At 43.7% G+C, this 19,770-nt stretch overlaps 2 protein-coding genes across 6 annotated transcripts in view; both read left to right on the top strand.

The window, feature by feature from the left end:
• The first annotated feature begins 1,261 nt into the window (after nucleotides 1–1,261).
• On the top strand, nucleotides 1,262–3,340 carry LOC106563443 (leucine-rich repeat neuronal protein 4). Of its 2 annotated transcripts, XM_014129024.3 has the most exons (3): nucleotides 1,262–1,416; nucleotides 1,860–1,938; nucleotides 2,165–3,340. In XM_014129024.3, exon 3 carries the CDS (start codon nucleotides 2,170–2,172, stop codon nucleotides 2,911–2,913), a length of 744 nt encoding a protein of 247 aa, XP_013984499.1. In that variant the 5' UTR covers nucleotides 1,262–1,416; nucleotides 1,860–1,938; nucleotides 2,165–2,169; the 3' UTR covers nucleotides 2,914–3,340. The 2 variants fall into 2 exon arrangements, with proteins under 2 accessions (XP_013984499.1, XP_013984500.1); XM_014129025.3 differs by lacking the exon at nucleotides 1,860–1,938 and having other exon boundaries at nucleotides 1,267–1,416.
• Nucleotides 3,341–10,754: 7,414 nt separating this feature from the next.
• The window catches only part of LOC106563445 (uncharacterized), a 34,982-nt gene continuing 25,966 nt past the window's right edge, over nucleotides 10,755–19,770 (top strand). For 2 of the 4 annotated variants that reach the window (XR_014379455.1, XM_045690059.2), the window contains exons 1-3: nucleotides 10,755–10,902; nucleotides 11,634–11,792; nucleotides 19,620–19,709. Coding sequence is in view for 2 of the 4 variants with exons in the window: in XM_045690059.2 (XP_045546015.2) it covers nucleotides 19,670–19,709 (40 nt within the window). In the remaining 2 variants the exon portion in view is untranslated. The remainder of the gene's footprint in view (nucleotides 10,903–11,633; nucleotides 11,793–19,619; nucleotides 19,710–19,770) is intronic. The other 2 variants (XR_014379454.1, XM_045690058.2) reach the window with 1 other exon arrangement.

Below are 19,770 nucleotides of genomic sequence, written 5' to 3'. Positions count from 1 at the left end.
CAGATAGGAAGGGGTTGTGGAGCAGATGGACAGAGAGTAAGGAAGGATGAGAGCGGACAGAGAAAAGGGATCAGGGCAAAGAGCATGGGGTTATGAAACTAAGGCAGGGAGGGGTGGAAGCTGGGCTGGCACAGTCTTGACATCACTGCTAACATGCCAAAATAAGCCTCTACAAAAAGCCCCACCTCACAACCCTGCAGTAAGTGCACTCGTGTAGAATACTGGTGTGTTGAGCTCAGAGTGTAATGGCACAATATTAAGGCTTATTGGGGTTGACTTTTGGAATCCACATTTCTGTAATTTAACAGATTCTATTGCACAGTGCTAAGCAATTACTGACTACAACAGACATTGCAGGCACCAAAGAACGGAGGAAGTGGGCAAGAGAGAACTGGGATCAATGTAACCATTGTAAAGCCCCTAATGCTTCATAGTCTCACAGCAAGAGAATTCCATTTACACCAGCTACATATTTTCACATCCCACCTGCCCTGACTAATTCTTACAAACCATTAAAGCGCCTGCGCAATCTCAGCCCTATATGGGCATTAGTTCACTTTTGTTTTTGTTTGTTTTGTATAGAGTAATTCCAAAAATATGAAGAAGAAATCAATACGCTCAACCTGATTTGCTATTCTATCTTATCCTTCTCTTGTCCAGCTCGTGCAACTGTTTCAATGTGTTGCTTTCTCTTGACTGTAAAGCTCAGCCTCTCTTCAGTGGAAATAAGTAACTACTATTTTCTGTTGAGCTTTGATTCAGAGCAGCAGGTGGGCACGTCCAGTCCAGTCAAATTCTTCTCTGACTTCATTCAACCACTGAACACTCGCCTCCTCCATGTTTGATGACAGTATGTCCATGTAGAACATTCTTAACCAGACAGTGTTTGGGACAGTCATACAGCCAGTAAAGGGGAGAAGGAGAGGTGAGCCATTGAGCGGAAGGGTTGGGAGGTACTGGTGCGTGTCTGACGGTGACAGATGTGTGTGAATCAGCCTGGGCAGCAGACAGAATCAACCCCATCCATTCACTGCCCTCCAGCCCTAACAGGCAGAAAGAGTTTCATTAATGAACAGGGTTTCTCTGGAAAAAAACACACGTCAATGGAATGCAATAGGAGTTCATGTGATTTGCAGCTGACTGCACTGGGAGTTACCTCACATACAGGGGCAGCAAGCAAGAGGCACACACACACACATTGCCAAACCCCCATGGAACAGAGAGAGAGAGAGAGAGAGGTGGAGCAGGAAGAGAGGGATAGCAATAGAGTGAAGGGGTAGAGAAGGGGTAAGGGGGAGGGAGAAAAGAAGGAGGGGATTGTTGGGGAGTTAGGAAAAATGTATAAAAAGAGGGGGAGAGAGTAAAAGAACAGAAAGTAAGAGATTTCAAAAGCGATAAATGACTATCGACTATCAGGTGAACAAATATTTTTTTAACATTTTCATCAATCTAAAATGTTCTATTCCTTATTCTATATGATTTACTAAAGAGAACATTTGTTTACAACTTTCTGAAGTCTATTGACACACATCTAACTCGTTAATTACTGACATAGAGTTTTGTTGATTTGGGTCGTCTCTCTCTCTCTCTATGTTAGTGGAATTCTACTAAACCTTACCTCCGTTTTTTTACTGTGTTCTGTTAGTATTAGTATGTTTATTCATCCATACTTGTTTATCTAGGGTATCTGTCAGGTAGATATACTGGTTTTGTATAGAATCATGTGGAGATTGCACTGGCAGCTCTGCTGTAAGTTAGACCAGCTGACAGGCTGTGTGTGTAAAGCCTGGCTCTGACCAATTGTGCAATAAAGTCTGTTAGTTAGATTATTATATAAAATAATAATCTTTGGGTTTCAGATTACTATGTTGCTGTTCTTTTAAATCCCACATGAGGGTGGTGCCTGTAACCACTTCCACTGATGTGATTTCTAAAAAGGTTTGAATGAAATAAACTTGACGATTAAGCTGTACAATATCCCATGAAGGTGAAATCAAGCCTTCTTCACAAATTTAAGAATAACAACACATTTGGAATCTTTTGTAAAAGTCTAACAGACTTAGTGCTCGGTATGTCTCCGACCGAATAAATTTAGGGTGGGTTGTTTCATAAGCAGATCATGTCAAACCCTCTGTAATGGAATGCTATTTTCTATCATCTTCAGATGCCATGTCCACCCACAGGGGTCCTCCCCCTTCCCTCATAATCCTCACACTGGCCCTTCTCAATGACTACTCCTCCTTCGCTGCACCCTCTGACGTCTCAGGGACCAACCACACAGCCACCCTTCCTCTAAGGCCACACAGACGCATGTACGAAATGTTGGAGCTCTACTCAAATGATGACTACGACCTGAATTGGGACATCACTCCACCCCCGCTTACTCCCTCACGGGGCACCGATCCTCAGTCCTGTGACTACAACCCCTGCCAGGAGCTACAGACCCCCTGTGCCCAGCTGGCAGCCTCCAGCGGCTGCCTGTGTCCAGGGGTGAGTGGGCCCCACGTGGCCCCAGAGCCTCCAGACCTTAAGAGACTGTCTATGGAAGGGCCAGCGGTGGTTGTTCAGTGGTGTGCACCATCGTCTGTTGTGACCCGTTATGAGGTGGTGGTGGGTACCCTGGAGCCCCTGGTGTTTGGGAAGGACCAGAGGAGTGGTGTTGTGGGGAAGGTGGGGCAGGGGGTGGAGGTGTGTGTGGTGGCGGTGAATGACGCAGGAGTCAGCGAGCGTCAGAGGCGGTCCTGTACGATGTACGAGCCCCCTGGGGACAGCAGTCTGGCCCTCAAAGCTGGGCTGATCGGAGGGGGCCTGGGGCTCCTGCTGCTCCTCTCACTGGCTGTCCTGCTTTGGAGGCACAGGGCTCGGAGAAAAGCAGATGCCAGGATCACCCAGGCCACGGAGGAAACACTATGAAAGGACTGAGGGAAGGCTATGGAAGAGGCTAACTCAAGAGTGGCTGTCCAGAACTGAGGCATATTTTACCATAAGAGACTGATTACGTTGTCTGTCTGTCTGTCTGTCTGTCTGTCTGTCTGTCTGTCCTGTCTGTCTGTCTGTCTGTGTGTGTGTGTGTGTGTGTGTGTGTGGATATACACACGTACTGAACAGGATGCTGAATAGGCCTGTGCTCACCGAAAGGCAGGAGGCACTCAGTCAGTCAGGTGACATGAAACAGCTTCCTGTCTTCTATACACATCTCAGTTCAAACAATGACTCATCTCCTTTTGCTGACTTCAACTGCATGCACAGTCCAGATCAGATGCTAAAGCAAATACATTCAAAATTAAACAAGATGCAGGTAACATAACATCAAATAATAAAAAAATATATTAAACAATGATTTAACATTTGTTATTCCTTATATAAACAAAACAGTTTGTCTTTTCTTGCTCATCATTGAAATAATATACATAGTCGAGAGGAGAAACAATTTAAACTGTTTCAGAAAGGGAGGTGAATTTCTCGTCTTATGTTCTGTAAAGGCAACCATACAGCAGTTTTCATTTACAAACAGCTGTTTAACTAGCGGTCTATAAAATCATTCTTGAACGGGTTTGTGAGACAATGTCATAGACTCATGGATCTTTACCTGTCTGAAAATGTTGGTCGCCCAATCCTGTAGTATTGGCATCAGAACAAAAGTAGCACCAATGTTCTATTTCCCCACAGATGAGATTCATGTGAAAGCTTTTGCTGGATGGGAAATGGGGAGGGGTATGTAACCTCTTCCCCAGGCTATAATGAAATGCATTTGGCCGGCCGAGTCTAAGGGGGATGTGGCACAGGATGTTATACTCCTTTAGGAATAGTCTAAGTGGAAATATATAGGAAAGGTCTAAGTGGGATCCTTGGGAGGTCCAACTCTGACATCACCCCAATGAAGTAGAAAGGTAAAAGTTAGGGTAAGGGTTAGGTAAGTAAGGGTTATTGTTAAAGTTAGGGTTACGGTTAGGGTTTAGGGTAGGGATGTCCCAAGGTTCCCGCTAAGCATCTACTGTACAATATACTCTGAGTGTACAACATATTAGGAACACTTGCACTTTCCATGACATAGACTGACTGACCAGGTGAAAGCTATGATCCCCTGGTAGTAGGTGCAAGGCGCACCAGTTTGAGTGTGTCAAGAACTGCAACACTGCTGGGTTTTTCACTCTCAACCGTTTCCCATGTGTATCGAGAATGGTCCACCACCAAAGGATATTCAGACAACTTGACAACTGTGGGAAGCATTGGAGTCAACATAGGCCAGCATCAACATGGGTCAGCATCCCTGTGGATTGCTTTCGGCACCTTGTAGAAGACGTTCCCCAACTAATTGTTCTGAGGGCAAAAGGGGGTGCAACTCAATATTAGGAAGGTGTTCCTAATGTTTTTTACACTCAGTGTATATCAGGGCCATATAGGCTAGCCTGGGTACCAGTCTGTTTAGCTAACATTCCACTCCTTTTACTCAGTGTCATTTCGCACATGAAAGACTTGGGGCCAAGGGCTGAGGGTTAATATGTCTACCAGATCTACCACTAAGGGACAGCAGACTCCATAGATCCAGATTTCTGATACTGGTAGGCCTAGACTACCTCAAATATTGGTACAAAAGTATAGTCTACAAACAGAGTTGGCACTGAATATACAAGATGACATTTATGGAACTAAATATAAATACTACACTCCTTGTGTTGGTTTGGTCATTAGGCCTACTTTAATTCCTTTGTGTTGGTTTGGTCGTTAGGCCTACTTTAATTCCTTTGTGTTGGTTTGGTCGTTAGGGCTACTTTAATTCCTTTGTGTTGGTTTGGTCGTTAGGCCTACTTTAATTCCTTTGTGTTGGTTTGGTCATTAGGCCTACTTTAATTCCTTTGTGTTGGTTTGGTCATTAGGCCTACTTTAATTCCTTTGTGTTGGTTTGGTCATTAGGCCTACTTTAATTCCTTTGTGTTGGTTTGGTCATTAGGCCTACTTTAATTCCTTTGTGTTGGTTTGGTCATTAGGCCTACTTTAATTCCTTTGTGTTGGTTTGGTCATTAGCCCTACTTTAATTCCTTTGTGTTGGTTTGGTCGTTAGGCCTACTTTAATTCCTTTGTGTTGGTTTGGTCGTTAGGCCTACTTTAATTCCTTTGTGTTGGTTTGGTCGTTAGGCCTACTTTAATTCCTTTGTGTTGGTTTGGTCGTTAGGCCTACTTTAATTCCTTTGTGTTGGTTTGGTCGTTAGGCCTACTTTAATTCCTTTGTGTTGGTTTGGTCATTAGGCCTACTTTAATTCCTTTGTGTTGGTTTGGTCGTTAGGCCTACTTTAATTCCTTTGTGTTGGTTTGGTCATTAGCCCTACTTTAATTCCTTTGTGTTGGTTTGGTCGTTAGGCCTACTTTAATTCCTTTGTGTTGGTTTGGTCGTTAGGCCTACTTTAATTCCTTTGTGTTGGTTTGGTCGTTAGGTCTACTTTAATTCCTTTGTGTTGGTTTGGTCGTTAGGCCTACTTTAATTCCTTTGTAATTTACTTTACTGAACCCAAGAGCAGGCAGCCTATTAAAAATACAGTTAGTAAGTGCCTATTGCCTATCTAGGTTTATTTAAAGCCTACAAGGGTGGGGTTTTTGGTCATACCAAAGAGTATTGACTATTATTGGTTTAACAACTCTGTAGTCATCATACCATAGCCATTATTGTCAGATGGGTAGCCAGCATTTATTGATTCCCCTCGTTTGATCTCCGAGTGGCCATTGATTTGGCGTCAGAGGGCTTGTTCGAAATTGCAGGACTATGCAGGAGACTACCGAATGACTGATCTACAAAGAACCTTGCATCATAAATAACTAGACTCATTATTATTTGTAGATCAGTCACAATTTACCCATGATACATTATAGATTTGATCCTCCCGAACAAGGCCAGTGTCACTCCATCGAATGGAAGCCAGAGCCTTCGTGCACAAACCCATTCTGTGTGATAAATGTAAATGATTTGGTTATCTGTCTGTAGACGAGAGCAGTATTATATGCCAGCTGAGCCTAAATGCTGCAATTGTGGTGAAGAACATGCACCTGAATGTCTGAATCAAATCAAACCCAGCCTAAAACCCCAAACAGCAAGCAATGCAGGTGAAGAAGCACGGTGGCTAGGAAAAACTCCCTTGAAAGGCCAGAACCTAGGAAGAAACCTAGAGAGGAACCAGGCTATGAAGGGTGGCCAGTCCTCTTCTGGCTGTGCCGGGTGGAGATTATAACAGAACATGGCCAAGATGTTCAAATGTTCGTAGATAACCAGCAGGGTCAAATAATAATAATCACAGTGGTTGTCGAGGGTGCAACAGGTCAGCACCTCAGGAGTAAATGTCAGTTGGCTTTTCATAGCCGATCATTCAGAGTATCTCTACCACTACTGCTGTCTCTAGAGAGTTGAAAACAGCAGGTCTGGGACAGGTAGCACGTCCGGTGAACAGGTCAGGGTTCCATAGCCGCAGGCAGAACAGTTGAAACTGGAGCAGCAACACGGCCAGGTGGACTGGGGACAGCAAGGAGTCATCAGGCCAGGTAGTCCTGAGGCATGGTCCTAGGGCTCAGGTCCTCCTCCAAGAGAAAGAAAGAATTAGAGAGAGCATACTTCAATTCACACAGGACACCGGATAAGACAGGAGAAATACTCCAGATATAACAGACTGACCCTAGCCCCCCGACACATAAACTACTGCAGCATAAATATTAGAGGCTGAGACAGGAGAGGTCGGGAGACACTGTGGCCCCGTCCGACGAAGTGTCCTGTTAGGGTGAATGAGACGGAGGTGGCAAGAATAAGGGCTGTCCAGCATGTCTCCTATCCGGAGGTGGCAAGAATAAGGGCTGTCCAGAATGCCTCCTATCCGGAGGCGGTGAGAATAAGGGCTGTCCAGAATGCCTCCTATCTGGAGGCGGTGAGAATAAGGGCTGTCCAGAATGCCTCCTATCTGGAGGCGGTGAGAATAAGGGCTGTCCAGAATGCCTCCTATCCGGAGGCGGTGAGAATAAGGGCTGTCCAGAATGCCTCCTATCTGGAGGCGGTGAGAATAAGGGCTGTCCAGCATGTCTCCTATCCGGAGGCGGTGAGAATAAGGGCTGTCCAGAATGCCTCCTATCCGGAGGCGGTGAGAATAAGGGCTGTCCAGAATGCCTCCTATCTGGAGGCGGTGAGAATAAGGGCTGTCCAGAATGCCTCCTATCTGGAGGCGGTGAGAATAAGGGCTGTCCAGAATGCCTCCTATCTGGAGGCGGTGAGAATAAGGGCTGTCCAGAATGCCTCCTATCCGGAGGCGGTGAGAATAAGGGCTGTCCAGAATGCCTCCTATCTGGAGGCGGTGAGAATAAGGGCTGTCCAGCATGTCTCCTATCTGGAGGCGGTGAGAATAAGGGCTGTCCAGAATGCCTCCTATCCGGAGGCGGTGAGAATAAGGGCTGTCCAGAATGCCTCCTATCCGGAGGCGGTGAGAATAAGGGCTGTCCAGAATGCCTCCTATCTGGAGGCGGTGAGAATAAGGGCTGTCCAGAATGCCTCCTATCTGGAGGCGGTGAGAATAAGGGCTGTCCAGAATGCCTCCTATCTGGAGGCGGTGAGAATAAGGGCTGTCCAGAATGCCTCCTATCTGGAGGCGGTGAGAATAAGGGCTGTCCAGAATGCCTCCTATCTGGAGGCGGTGAGAATAAGGGCTGTCCAGCATGTCTCCTATCTGGAGGCGGTGAGAATAAGGGCTGTCCAGAATGTCTCCTATCTGGAGGCGGTGAGAATAAGGGCTGTCCAGAATGTCTCCTATCTGGAGGCGGTGAGAATAAGGGCTGTCCAGCATGTCTCCTATCTGGAGGCGGTGAGAATAAGGGCTGTCCAGAATGCCTCCTATCTGGAGGCGGTGAGAATAAGGGCTGTCCAGAATGCCTCCTATCTGGAGGCGGTGAGAATAAGGGCTGTCCAGCATGTCTCCTATCTGGAGGCGGTGAGAATAAGGGCTGTCCAGAATGTCTCCTATCCGGAGGCGGTGAGAATAAGGGCTGTCCAGCATGTCTCCTATCCGGAGGCGGTGAGAATAAGGGCTGTCCAGCATGTCTCCTATCTGGAGGCGGTGAGAATAAGGGCTGTCCAGAATGCCTCCTATCTGGAGGCGGTGAGAATAAGGGCTGTCCAGAATGCCTCCTATCTGGAGGCGGTGAGAATAAGGGCTGTCCAGAATGCCTCCTATCTGGAGGCGGTGAGAATAAGGGCTGTCCAGAATGCCTCCTATCTGGAGGCGGTGAGAATAAGGGCTGTCCAGAATGCCTCCTATCTGGAGGCGGTGAGAATAAGGGCTGTCCAGCATGTCTCCTATCTGGAGGCGGTGAGAATAAGGGCTGTCCAGCATGCCTCCTATCCGGAGGCGGTGAGAATAAGGGCTGTCCAGAATGTCTCCTATCTGGAGGCGGTGAGAATAAGGGCTGTCCAGAATGTCTCCTATCTGGAGGCGGTGAGAATAAGGGCTGTCCAGAATGCCTCCTATCTGGAGGCGGTGAGAATAAGGGCTGTCCAGCATGTCTCCTATCCGGAGGCGGTGAGAATAAGGGCTGTCCAGAATGCCTCCTATCTGGAGGCGGTGAGAATAAGGGCTGTCCAGAATGCCTCCTATCCGGATGCGGTGAGAATAAGGGCTGTCCAGAATGTCTCCTATCTGGAGGCGGTGAGAATAAGGGCTGTCCAGAATGCCTCCTATCTGGAGGCGGTGAGAATAAGGGCTGTCCAGCATGTCTCCTATCTGGAGGCGGTGAGAATAAGGGCTGTCCAGAATGTCTCCTATCCGGAGGCGGTGAGAATAAGGGCTGTCCAGCATGTCTCCTATCTGGAGGCGGTGAGAATAAGGGCTGTCCAGCATGTCTCCTATCTGGAGGCGGTGAGAATAAGGGCTGTCCAGAATGCCTCCTATCTGGAGGCGGTGAGAATAAGGGCTGTCCAGAATGTCTCCTATCTGGAGGCGGTGAGAAGAGTGGATGAAAGGAGTGACGTTGAGGAAGTAATGGTAGTAGGAGTAGAGACACCAGATTCCTTGTTAACAGAGGGATCCTGACATGTTGCATGTTAAGAAGGTGGACTTTGTAGTGTTTATTACTTTATAGCGTTTATTACTTTGTAGCGTGTATTACTTTGTAGCGTTTATTACTTTGTAGTGTTTATTACTTTGTAGCGTGTATTACTTTGTAGTGTTTATTACTTTGTAGTGTTTATTACTTTGTAGCGCGTATTACTTTGTAGCGTTTATTACTTTGTAGCGTGTATTACTTTGTAGCGTTTATTACTTTATAGCGTTTATTACTTTATAGCATTTATTACTTTGTAGTGTTTATTACTTTGTAGCGTGTATTACTTTGTAGTGTTTATTAACTGCACAGCACAAACGGAGAGGAAATCTGAGACAATAGGCATCATTGTGAGTGCGGCTGAGCATTTTTGGGGGTTCATTTTTCTTTTTCTGCGGAGGCATTACAAGTAATCATGTCAATGACTGCCTCGTCCTCACAGGCTCCTGAGAGATGTGATTTGAATTTGACTGAAGGAGTGGGATGGCCGTTTGATTTATTTGTGTATTTACTCAGCCCCCTCTTCCCATAATGGGATGTATTTTTGTTTTGTTTCAATACCCCATACAGTAGGTGGCAGCAATACACCACTATGTGAGGTCTGACATGAAGCTTTAAAGAAGAAAAATAATGGAGGAAGAGGAAGGGGTCATAACTATCTGCTTTGAAAAGTGATTCTCAGAACATGGGAGTTTCTATAACTGGGATAGCAGTAGATATAAATGTTGACCAGCTGAGGGCAAAGCTTCCCGTTGTATGTGATGCTCGTCGTTTGATGCGATGCAGACAGGGTGGTGAGTGGGGAAACAGAAGAGTCATTGTCTGTTCTTTTGAGTTTTGAAGTTGAGTCTTTGCCCGACAAAGTGAAGTTAGGATATATAAGTTATCCTGTACGAGCGTATGTGCTGAATACATTACGATGTTACAGGTGTCAAGCTTATGAGCATGTGGCAGCAGTGTGTAGGAGGGAGGGTCCAAGGTGTGAGAAATGTGCAGAAGGGCATGACACAAAGGAATGTGTACTATTGGAGAAAGTAGTGGTATGTGTTAATTGTAGTGGTTCCCATGGAGCTGGGGATCAGAAATGCGAGAGGCAAGTTGAGGTTTCCAGGGTTAGAGTAGTGCAGAAGTTGTCATATGCTGAGGCAGTGAAGAAAGTAGAGGAAGGAGGGTTAAGGGAGAGGAGTGGTGAGAGTAGTAGAGATATACCAGTACAGAGGGATGGGCCAAAAAGTGATATAAGTTTCAGTAAAATGGGATTTGTAGCATTTATAGCAATGGTTATTTATTGTACTGCAGGGATGGATCGGAAGTCTCCGAAAATGGACGTTGTTGTGGCAGCTGCAGAGAGGTATTTGGGTGTGCAAGACTTGACAGCAGAAGAGTTATAGAGTGTGTTAAGTGGTGTTGTCCCATCTTATCCTTTCAGGATGATGGCATGAGGTAGGAATAAATACATGTAATTAGGGAAGTAGGGTGGTGTTGATTTTATTTTAGATAATTTTTAAATTAGTGAGTGTAGTGTTAGATGGTAGGGTATTTATTTAGTACATGTTTATTTAATTGTTTTATATATATTATTGTTTTCAAGCAAAGTATAAGGGAGTTGTACTCCAGTCTGGTAGGTGGCGGTAATGCAACAAATTGGCTGCCAACCGCCGTTAAACCTCATAGAAGAAGAAGAAGAAGAAGAATGGGAGTGTCTAGAGGGGCTGCTGCTGTTGGTCTAGGATATTGGGAGCGCAGTTCCATCGAAACTTTGAAGACAATATGTTGAATTTTAGGTTAGGTGCTATTTTATCGAAGAGAAGTGGTAAATCGCGTGCCAACAATTGATCCGTAAGTAGAATTTGTCATTAGTGTCGCTATATTTTTGTTGTTGTGCGCATTCTGAGCCTCAGGGCAAATTACCTGTATGGATGCATGCGTTTAATTTCTGTGGCGCGTGCCCATGGCTCCTGGTTGCCTAAAATCAGGGGCCGGTTTAAGGCTACATTTATTTCAGCACCACTGAAATTAGCCTTAACGGAAAGGTTTAATGTTTTTGTGCATCCATTCCCTGTGTCATTTCACGTTTATCTGAGTTATTTGCGCGCAAACAAGCAAACATCCGGCCGATATTACGTAGCACTGGGATAAAGTCGCTCTCACCACAGTGGAAGTTAATAGGAATACGACTTCAATACTGGCCTGTGTCATAACTCGGGTTGATGTCTTCCCTCGAAGGAGCCATTGATCATATTTGTGCGATATTCCTACCTCGAGAAATGTGTCTAGCAGATGTGTTCCTATTTGTCTGCCTCTAGTCCAGGATGCATTGCATGGTGCCGTTGCCAGAGATATTCTAGAAAGCACAGAAACCAATCGCGTCCACGTTGTCATGCTTCGTCAAGCAACTGCTAAAATAATCCAATCTCAAAATCAGTATATGTCGAGAAACGTGCTTATTTTCCTCGAAAGTACTCAATGGCCCGAAAAAAAGCTATACGATACAACAAAGAGCAAGTTAATTATCTCGGAAAAGATTTGTAATGTTGACAATCTGTGCTAGTGTTGTTGTTTTTTTTTAGCTGGCGTCCAATAAACTCCCATTCAGTCCTTGAAGGAGAGCGCGCCATGTCCCAGAACTCCACAGCGTGCGGCCCATAGACATAGCGACGTTTCCCATGTCTAACAAATGAATATCTGCCGTTGCAAATGACTCCACTCTGTACGGCTGGTTGAACATGGTGAGAGAGCTGTAAAATCGCCTGTACAAACTGCACTAACTAGCTACGTTACATGCTTATATTGTCTTGGGAATAATTTCGTGTAGCTACGCTAGCTAGCCAGCTCATAAAGAGCATTGCATTGTGGATTTTGTAGTCGACTTGAGATGCAGATTTCCAACGATTTCCCATTTTACCACCATAGTAACGCCAAAATGACAGTTATTTAACACTGTACAGTTGGAAGTCGGAAGTTTACATACACTTAGATTGGAGTCATTAAAACTTGTTTTTCAACCACTCCACAAATTTCTTGTTAACAAACTATAGATTTGGCAAGTCGGTTAGGACATCTACTTTGTGCATGACAAGTAATTTTCCAACAATTGTTTAGACAGATTATTTAACTTATAATTCACTGTATCACAATTCCAGTGGGCCAGAAGTTTACATACACTAAGTTGACTGTGCCTTTAAACCGCTTGGAAAATTCCAGAAAATGATGTCATGGCTTTAGAAGCTTCTGATAGGCTAAATGACATCATTTGAGTCAATTGGAGGTGTACCTGTGGATGTATTTCAAGGCCTACCTTCAAACTCAGTGACTCTTTGCTTGACATCATGGGGAAATTAAAAGAAATAAGCCGAAACCTCAAAAACAATTGTAGACCTCCACAAGTCTGTTTCATCCTTGGGAGCCATTTCCAAACGCCTGAAGGTACCACATTCATCTGTACAAACAATAGTACGCAAGTATAAACACCATGGAACCACGCAGCCATCATACCGCTCAGGAAGGAGACGCGGAAGGTGCAAATCAATCCCAGAACAACAGCAAAGTACCATGTGAAGATGCTGGAGGAAACGGGTACAAAAGTATCTATATCCACAGTAAAACGAGTCCTATATCGACATAACCTGAAAAGGCCGCTCAGCAAGGAAGAAGCCACTGCTCCAAAACCGCCATAAAAAAGCCAAACTACGGTTTGCAACTGCACATGGGGACAAAGATCATACTTTTTGGAGAAATGTCCTCTGGTCTGACGGAACAAAAATAGAACTGTTTGGCTATAATGACCATCGTTATGTGTAGAGGAAAAAAGCGGACGCTTGCAAGCTGAAGAACACCATCCCAACCGTGAAGCATCAAATCAAATTTATTTTTATATAGCCCTTCGTACATCAGCTGATATCTCAAAGTGCTGTACAGAAACCCAGCCTAAAACCCCAAACAGCAAGCAAAGCATGTGAAAGAAGCACGGTGGCTAGGAAAAACTCCCTAGAAAGGCCAAAAACCTAGGAAGAAACCTAGAGAGGAACCAGGCTATGAGAGTGGCCAGTCCTCTTCTGGCTGTGCAGGGTGGATATTATAACAGAACATGGTCAAGATGTTAAAATGTTCATAAATGACCAGCATGGTCAAATAATAATAATAATCATAGTAGTTGTCGAGGGTGCAACAAGCACGTCCGGTGAACAGGTCAGGGTTCCATAGCCGCAGGCAGAACAGTTGAAACTGGAGCAGCAGCACGGCCAGGTGGACTGGGGACAGCAAGGAGTCATCATACCAGGTAGTCCTGAGGCATGGTCCTAGGGCTCAGGTCCTCCGAGAGAAAGAGAGAATTAGAGAGAGCATATTTAAATTCACACAGGACACCGGATAAGACAAGAGAAATACTCCAGATGTAACAGACTGACCCTAGCCCCCGACACATAGCCGGAAAGTAGAGCATTGCAGTAGTCCAGCCTAGAAGCAACAAAAGCATGGATTAATTTTTCTGCGTCATTTTTGGACAGAAAGTTTCTGATTTTTGCAATGTTACGTAGATGGGAAAAAGCTGTCCTTGAAACAGTCTTGATATGTTCTTCAAAAGAGAGATCAGGGTCCAGAGTAACGCCGAGGTCCTTCACAGTTTTATTTGAGACGACTGTACAACCATCAAGATTAACTGTCAGATTCAACAGAAGATCTCTTTGTTTCTTGGGACCTAGAACAAACATCTCTGTTTTGTCCAAGTTTAAAAGTGGAAAGTTTGCAGCCATCCACTTCTTTGTCTGAAACAGGCTTCTAGCGAGGGCAATTTTGGGGCTTCACCATGTTTCATTGAAATGTACAGCTGTGTGTCGTCCGCATAGCAGTGAAATTTAACATTATGTTTTTGAATGACATCCCCAAGAGGTAAAATATATAGTGAAAACAATAGTGGTCCTAAAACGGAACCTTGAGGAACACCGAAATTTACAATTGATTTGTCAGAGGACAAACCATTCACAGAGACAAACTGATATCTTTCCGACAGATAAGACCTAAACCAGGCCAGAACTTGTCCATGTAGACCAATTTGGGTTTCCAATCTCTCCAAAAGAATGTGTTGATCGATGGTATCAAAAGCGGCACTAAGATCTAGGAGCACGAGGACAGATGCAGAGCCTCGGTCTGACGTCATTAAAAGGTCATTTACCACCTTCACAAGTGCAGTCTCAGTGCTATGATGGGGTCTAAAACCAGACTGAAGCGTTTCGTATACATTGTTTGTCTTCAGGAAGGCAGTGAGTTGCTGTGCAACACCTTTTTCTAAAAATTGAGAGGAATGGAAGATTCGATATAGGCCGATAGTTTTTATAATTTCTGGATCAAGATTCGGCTTTTTCAAGAGAGGCTTTATTACTGCCACTTTTAGTGAGTTTGGTACACATCCGGTGGATAGACAGCCGTTTATTATGTTCAACATAGGAGGGCCAAGCACAGGAAGCAGCTCTTTCAGTAGTTTAGTTGGAATAGGGTCCAGTATGCAGCTTGAGGGTTTGGAGGCCATGATTATTTTCATCATTGTGTCAAGAGATATAGTACTAAAACACTTTAGTATCTCCCTTGATCCTAGGTCCTGGCAGAGTTGTGTAGACTCAGGACAATGGAGCTTTGGAGGAATACCCAGATTTAAAGAGGAGTCTGTAATTTGCTTTCTAATATTAATGATCTTTTCCTCAAAGAAGTTCATAAATGTATTGCTGCTGAAGTGAAAGCCATCCTTCATTTGCGAAGGCTGCTTTTTAGTTAGCTTTGCGACAGTATCAAAAAGAAATTTCGGATTGTTCTTATTTTCCTCAATTAAGTTGGAAAAATAGGATGATCGAGCAGCAGTGAGGGCTCTTCGATACTGCACGGTACTGTCTTTCCAAGCTAGTCGGAAGACTTCCAGTTTGGTGTGGCGCCATTTCCGTTCCAATTTTCTGGAAGCTTGCTTCAGAGCTCGTGTATTTTCTGTATACCAGGGAGCTAGTTTCTTATGACAAATGTTTTTAGTTTTTAGGGGTGCAACTGCATCTAGGGTATTGCGCAAGGTTAAATTGAGTTCCTCGGTTAGGTGGTTAACCTCTCTGGGCTAGGCGGGACGAATTCGTCCCACCTACGTAACAGCCAGTTGAAGCCTGTGGCGCTATTTTCAAAACCTTAACCTGTTAGGGCTAGGGGGCAGTATTTACACCGCCGGATAAAAAACGTACCCGATTTAATCTGGTTACCACTCCTACCCAGTAACTAGAATATGCATATACTTATTACATATGGATAGAAAACACCCTAAAGTTTCTAAAACTGTTTGAATGGTGTCTGTGAGTATAACAGAACTCATTTGGCAGGCAAAAATGTGAGGTTTCATTCAGGAAGTGGCCTGTCTGACAAGGTGTCGTTCTTCTTGTCTCTGTTTATTGAAGAGTGAGGATCTTAGCTGTCCCGTGACACTTCCTACGGCTGCCATAGGGTCTCAGAAGGCGGTAAAAAGCTGAATCGTGGCTTTGCAGGCTCTGGCTGAAAAAAAGTAGCGCGTTTGGGTAGTGGCTGGTTACAGTACTGTGAGACTCACGCTCGTGCCCGCGTCGACCGAAAGCTTTGTTTACTTTCCTCTGTTTAGCTAAATGGACATTCCCGGTCGGAATATTATCGCTTTTTTACGAGAAAAATGGCATAAAAATGGATTTTAAACAGCGGTTGACATGCTTCGAAGTACGGTAATGGAATATTTAGATTTTTTTTGTCATGCATTGCGCCATGCGCGACCCTGATTTACCATTTCAGATAGTGTCTGGGACGCACGAACAAAACGCCGCTATTCGGATATAACGATGGATTATTTTGGACCAAACCAACATTTGTTATTGAAGTAGCAGTCCTGGGAGTGCATTCTGACGAAGACAACAAAAGGTAATCAAACTTTTATAATAGTAAATATGATTATGGTGAGTGCTAAACTTGCCGGGTGTCTAAATAGCTAGCCCGTGATGCCTGGGCTATGTACTTAGAATATTGCAAAATGTGCTTTCACCAAAAAGCTATTTTAAAATCGGACATATCGAGTGCATAGAGGAGGTCTGTATCTATAATTCTTAAAATAATTGTTATGCTTTTTGTGAACGTTTATCGTGAGTAATTTAGTAAAATGTTATAGAATTCCCCGGAAGTTTGCGGGGGGTATGCTAGTTCTGAACGTCACATGCTAATGTAAAAAGCTGGTTTTTGATATAAATATGAACTTGATTGAACAAAACATGCATGTATTGTATAACATAATGTCCTAGGGTTGTCATCTGATGAAGATCAAAGGTTAGTGCTGCATTTAGCTGTCTTCTGGGTTTTTGTGACATTATATGCTAGCTTTAAAAATGGGTGTCTGATTATTTCTGGCTTGGTACTCTGCTGACATAATCTAATGTTTTGCTTTCGTTGTAAAGCCTTTTTGAAATCGGACAGTGTGGTTAGATTAACGAGAGTCTTGTCTTTAAATAGCTGTAAAATAGTCATATGTTTGAGAAATTGAAGTAATAGGATTTTTAAGCCATGTTTCAGTCAGGCCAATCACATCAAGATTATTATCAGTGATTAGTTCATTGACTATAACTGCCTTGGAAGTGAGGGATCTAACATTAAGTAACCCAATTTTGAGATGTGAGGTATCACAATCTCTTTCAATAATGGCAGGAATGGAGGAGGTCTTTATACTAGTGAGATTGCTAAAGCGAACACCGCCATTTTTAATTTTGCCCAACCTAGATCGAGGCACAGACACGGTCTAAATGGGGAAAGCTGAGCTGACTACGCTGACTGTACTTGTGGCAGACTCCACTAAGCTGGCAGGCTGGCTAACAGCCTGCTGCCTGGCCTGCACCCTATTTCATTGTGGAGCATGGGGGTGGCAGCATCATGTTGTGGGAGTGCTTTGCTGCAGGAGAGACTGGTGCACTCCACAAAATAGATGGCATCATGAGGGAGGAAGATTATGTGGATATATTGAAGCAACATCTCAAGACATCAGTCAGGAAGTTAACCTCTCTTGTGTATGTGGGACGAAATCGTCCCACCTAGTCAACAGCCAGTGGAATCGAGTGGCGCAATATTCAAAAACCTTAAATGCTATTACTTCAATTTCTCAAACATATGACTATTTTACACCATTTTAAAGACAAGACTCTCGTTAATCTAACCACACTGTCCGATTTCAAAAAGGCTTTACAGCGAAAGCAAAACATTAGACTATGTCAGGAGAGTACCCAGCCAGAAATAATCACACACCCATTTTTTCAAGCTAGCATATGTCACAAAAACCCTAACCACAACTAAATGCAGCACTAACCTTTTGATCTTCATCAGATGACACTCCTAGGACATTATGTTATACAATACATGCATGTTTTGTTCAATGAAGTTCATATTTATATCAAAAACCAGCTTTTTACATTAGCATGTGACGTTCAGAACTAGCAAACATACCGAAAACTTCCAGTGAATTTACTAAATTACTCACGATAAACGTTCACAAAAAAACACAATTATTTTAAGAATTATAGATACAGAACTCCTTTATGCAATCGCGGTGTCAGATTTTAAAATAGCTTTTCGGCAAAAGCACATTTTGCAATATTCTGAGTAGATAGCTCGCCATCACGGGCTAGCTAATTTGACACCCACCAAGTTTGGTGTTCACCAAACTCAGAATTACTATAAGAAAAATTTGATTACCTTTGCTGTTCTTCGTCAGAATGCACTCCCAGGACTTCTACTTCATCCACAAATGTTGTTTTGGTTCAAAATAATCCATAGTTATGTTCAAATATCCTCTGTTTTGTTCTTGCGTTCAAGACACTATCTGAACGGTGACGTGCGGACGCATGTCGTGACAATTTTTTTTCAAAATATTCCATTACCGTACTTCGAAGCATGTCAAACGCTGTTTACATTCAATTTTTATGCGAATATCGTAAAATAGCGATAATATTCCGACCGGGAGACGTCGTTTTCATTCAAAGACTCAAAGAAGAAAATTGACTCTTCACGTGCACACGTGCCCCCGTTTCATTGTTCTCAGATCGACCACTATCCAAATGCGCTACTGTTTTTCAGCCAGGGACTGCAGAGTCATCATTCAACGTTCTGGCGCCTTCTAAGAGCCTATGGGAGCCTTAGAAAATGTCATGTTACAGCAGAGATCCTGTGTTTTTGATAAAGAGGGTATAGAAGGCCAAGAAATGGTCAGAGAGGGCACTTCCTGTACAGAATCTTCTCAGGTTTTGGCCTGCCATATGAGTTCTGTTATACTCACAGACACCATTCAAACAGTTTTAGAAACTTTAGGGTGTTTTCTATCCAAATCAAACAATTATATGCATATTCTAGTTTCTGGGCAGGAGTAATAACCAGATTAAATCGGGTACTTTTTTTTTATCCGGATGTGAAAATACTGCCCCCTACCCTAGAGAGGTTAAAGCTTGGTCGCAAATGGGTCTTCCAAATGTACAATGACCCCAAGCATACATCCAAAGTTGTGGCAAAATGGCTTAAGGACAACAAAGTCAAGGTATTGGAGTGGCCATCACAAAGCCCTGACCACAATCCCATAGAACATTTGTGGGCAGAACTGTAAAAAGTGTGTGCGAGCAAGGATGCCTACAAACCTGACTCAGTTACACCAGCTCCGTCAGGAGGAATGGGCCAAAATTCACCCAACTTATTGTGGGAAGCTTGTGGAAGGCTACCCGAAATGTTTGACCCAAGTTAAACAGTTTAAAGGCAATGCTACCAAATACTAATTGAGTGTATGTAAACTTCTGACCAACTGGGAATGTGATGAAAGAAATGAAAGCTGAAATAAATCATTCTCTCTATTATTTTGATATTTCACATTCTTAATAAAGTGGTGATCCTAACTGACCTAAGACAGGGAATTGTTACTAGGATTAAATGTCAGGAATTGTGAAACCTGAGCTTAAATGTATTTGGCTAAGGTGTATGTAAACTTCTGACTTCAACTGTAAATGAAAGGAATTAGTGGTTTTGGGTTTCTCCCCCCCCCCCCATTTGGTTTTGGGTTTCTCCCCCCCCCCCATTTAAGATACTTTTGGGGAACTGGGTTGTTTTCACAAGCAGCCCAATTCAGATATTTTGCTAGCTAAGAGATTGTAACGGGCTAATCTAATGTCATGCTCCAGACCAATATTGGACTAAAGGAGCCTAACCTTACTCCTTATAGTCCAAGGACCTTACATGTTCTGTTTAGAGGGGAATTGGCTCTAGAAACATAAAGCCCTCTTCTTTCATATCACATTAAAATAATTTCATAAATGCAAAATATACATCTGAGGACAGTTCATAATAATGTCTAGAATGGCAAACACACAGAAACCATGTGTTTTATAGCATTCTGCTCCAGCCATTACCGCAAGCACGTCCTCCCCAATTAAGTTGCCACCAACCTCCTACTCTGTACACTGACACTGTTTTAACTGGTTAACACTTGCAGCCTAGAGTATTTTTCAGTAACAACGTGTTTGTGGCGTTCATCTTCCGGTTACCCACAGGTGTTTGGAGATGCAGATAGCTCATTAGCACAGATGGGCAACGCTGTAACATGGAAGGATGGCCGTGTGGGAAGCCTAACCCTATAAAAGGTGTAGTAATTTAACCTTTTGTTTTTAGAAAATGATTTCTCGCTGATGTATGTTTACAAAA

This window comes from Salmo salar, chromosome 11 (assembly GCF_965601325.2).
Source record: "Salmo salar chromosome 11, fSalSal1, whole genome shotgun sequence".
Lineage (NCBI taxonomy): Eukaryota > Metazoa > Chordata > Actinopteri > Salmoniformes > Salmonidae > Salmo > Salmo salar.
The sequence above is the reverse complement of the archived record's forward strand: the minus strand, read 5'-3'. Positions and strand labels throughout refer to the sequence as shown.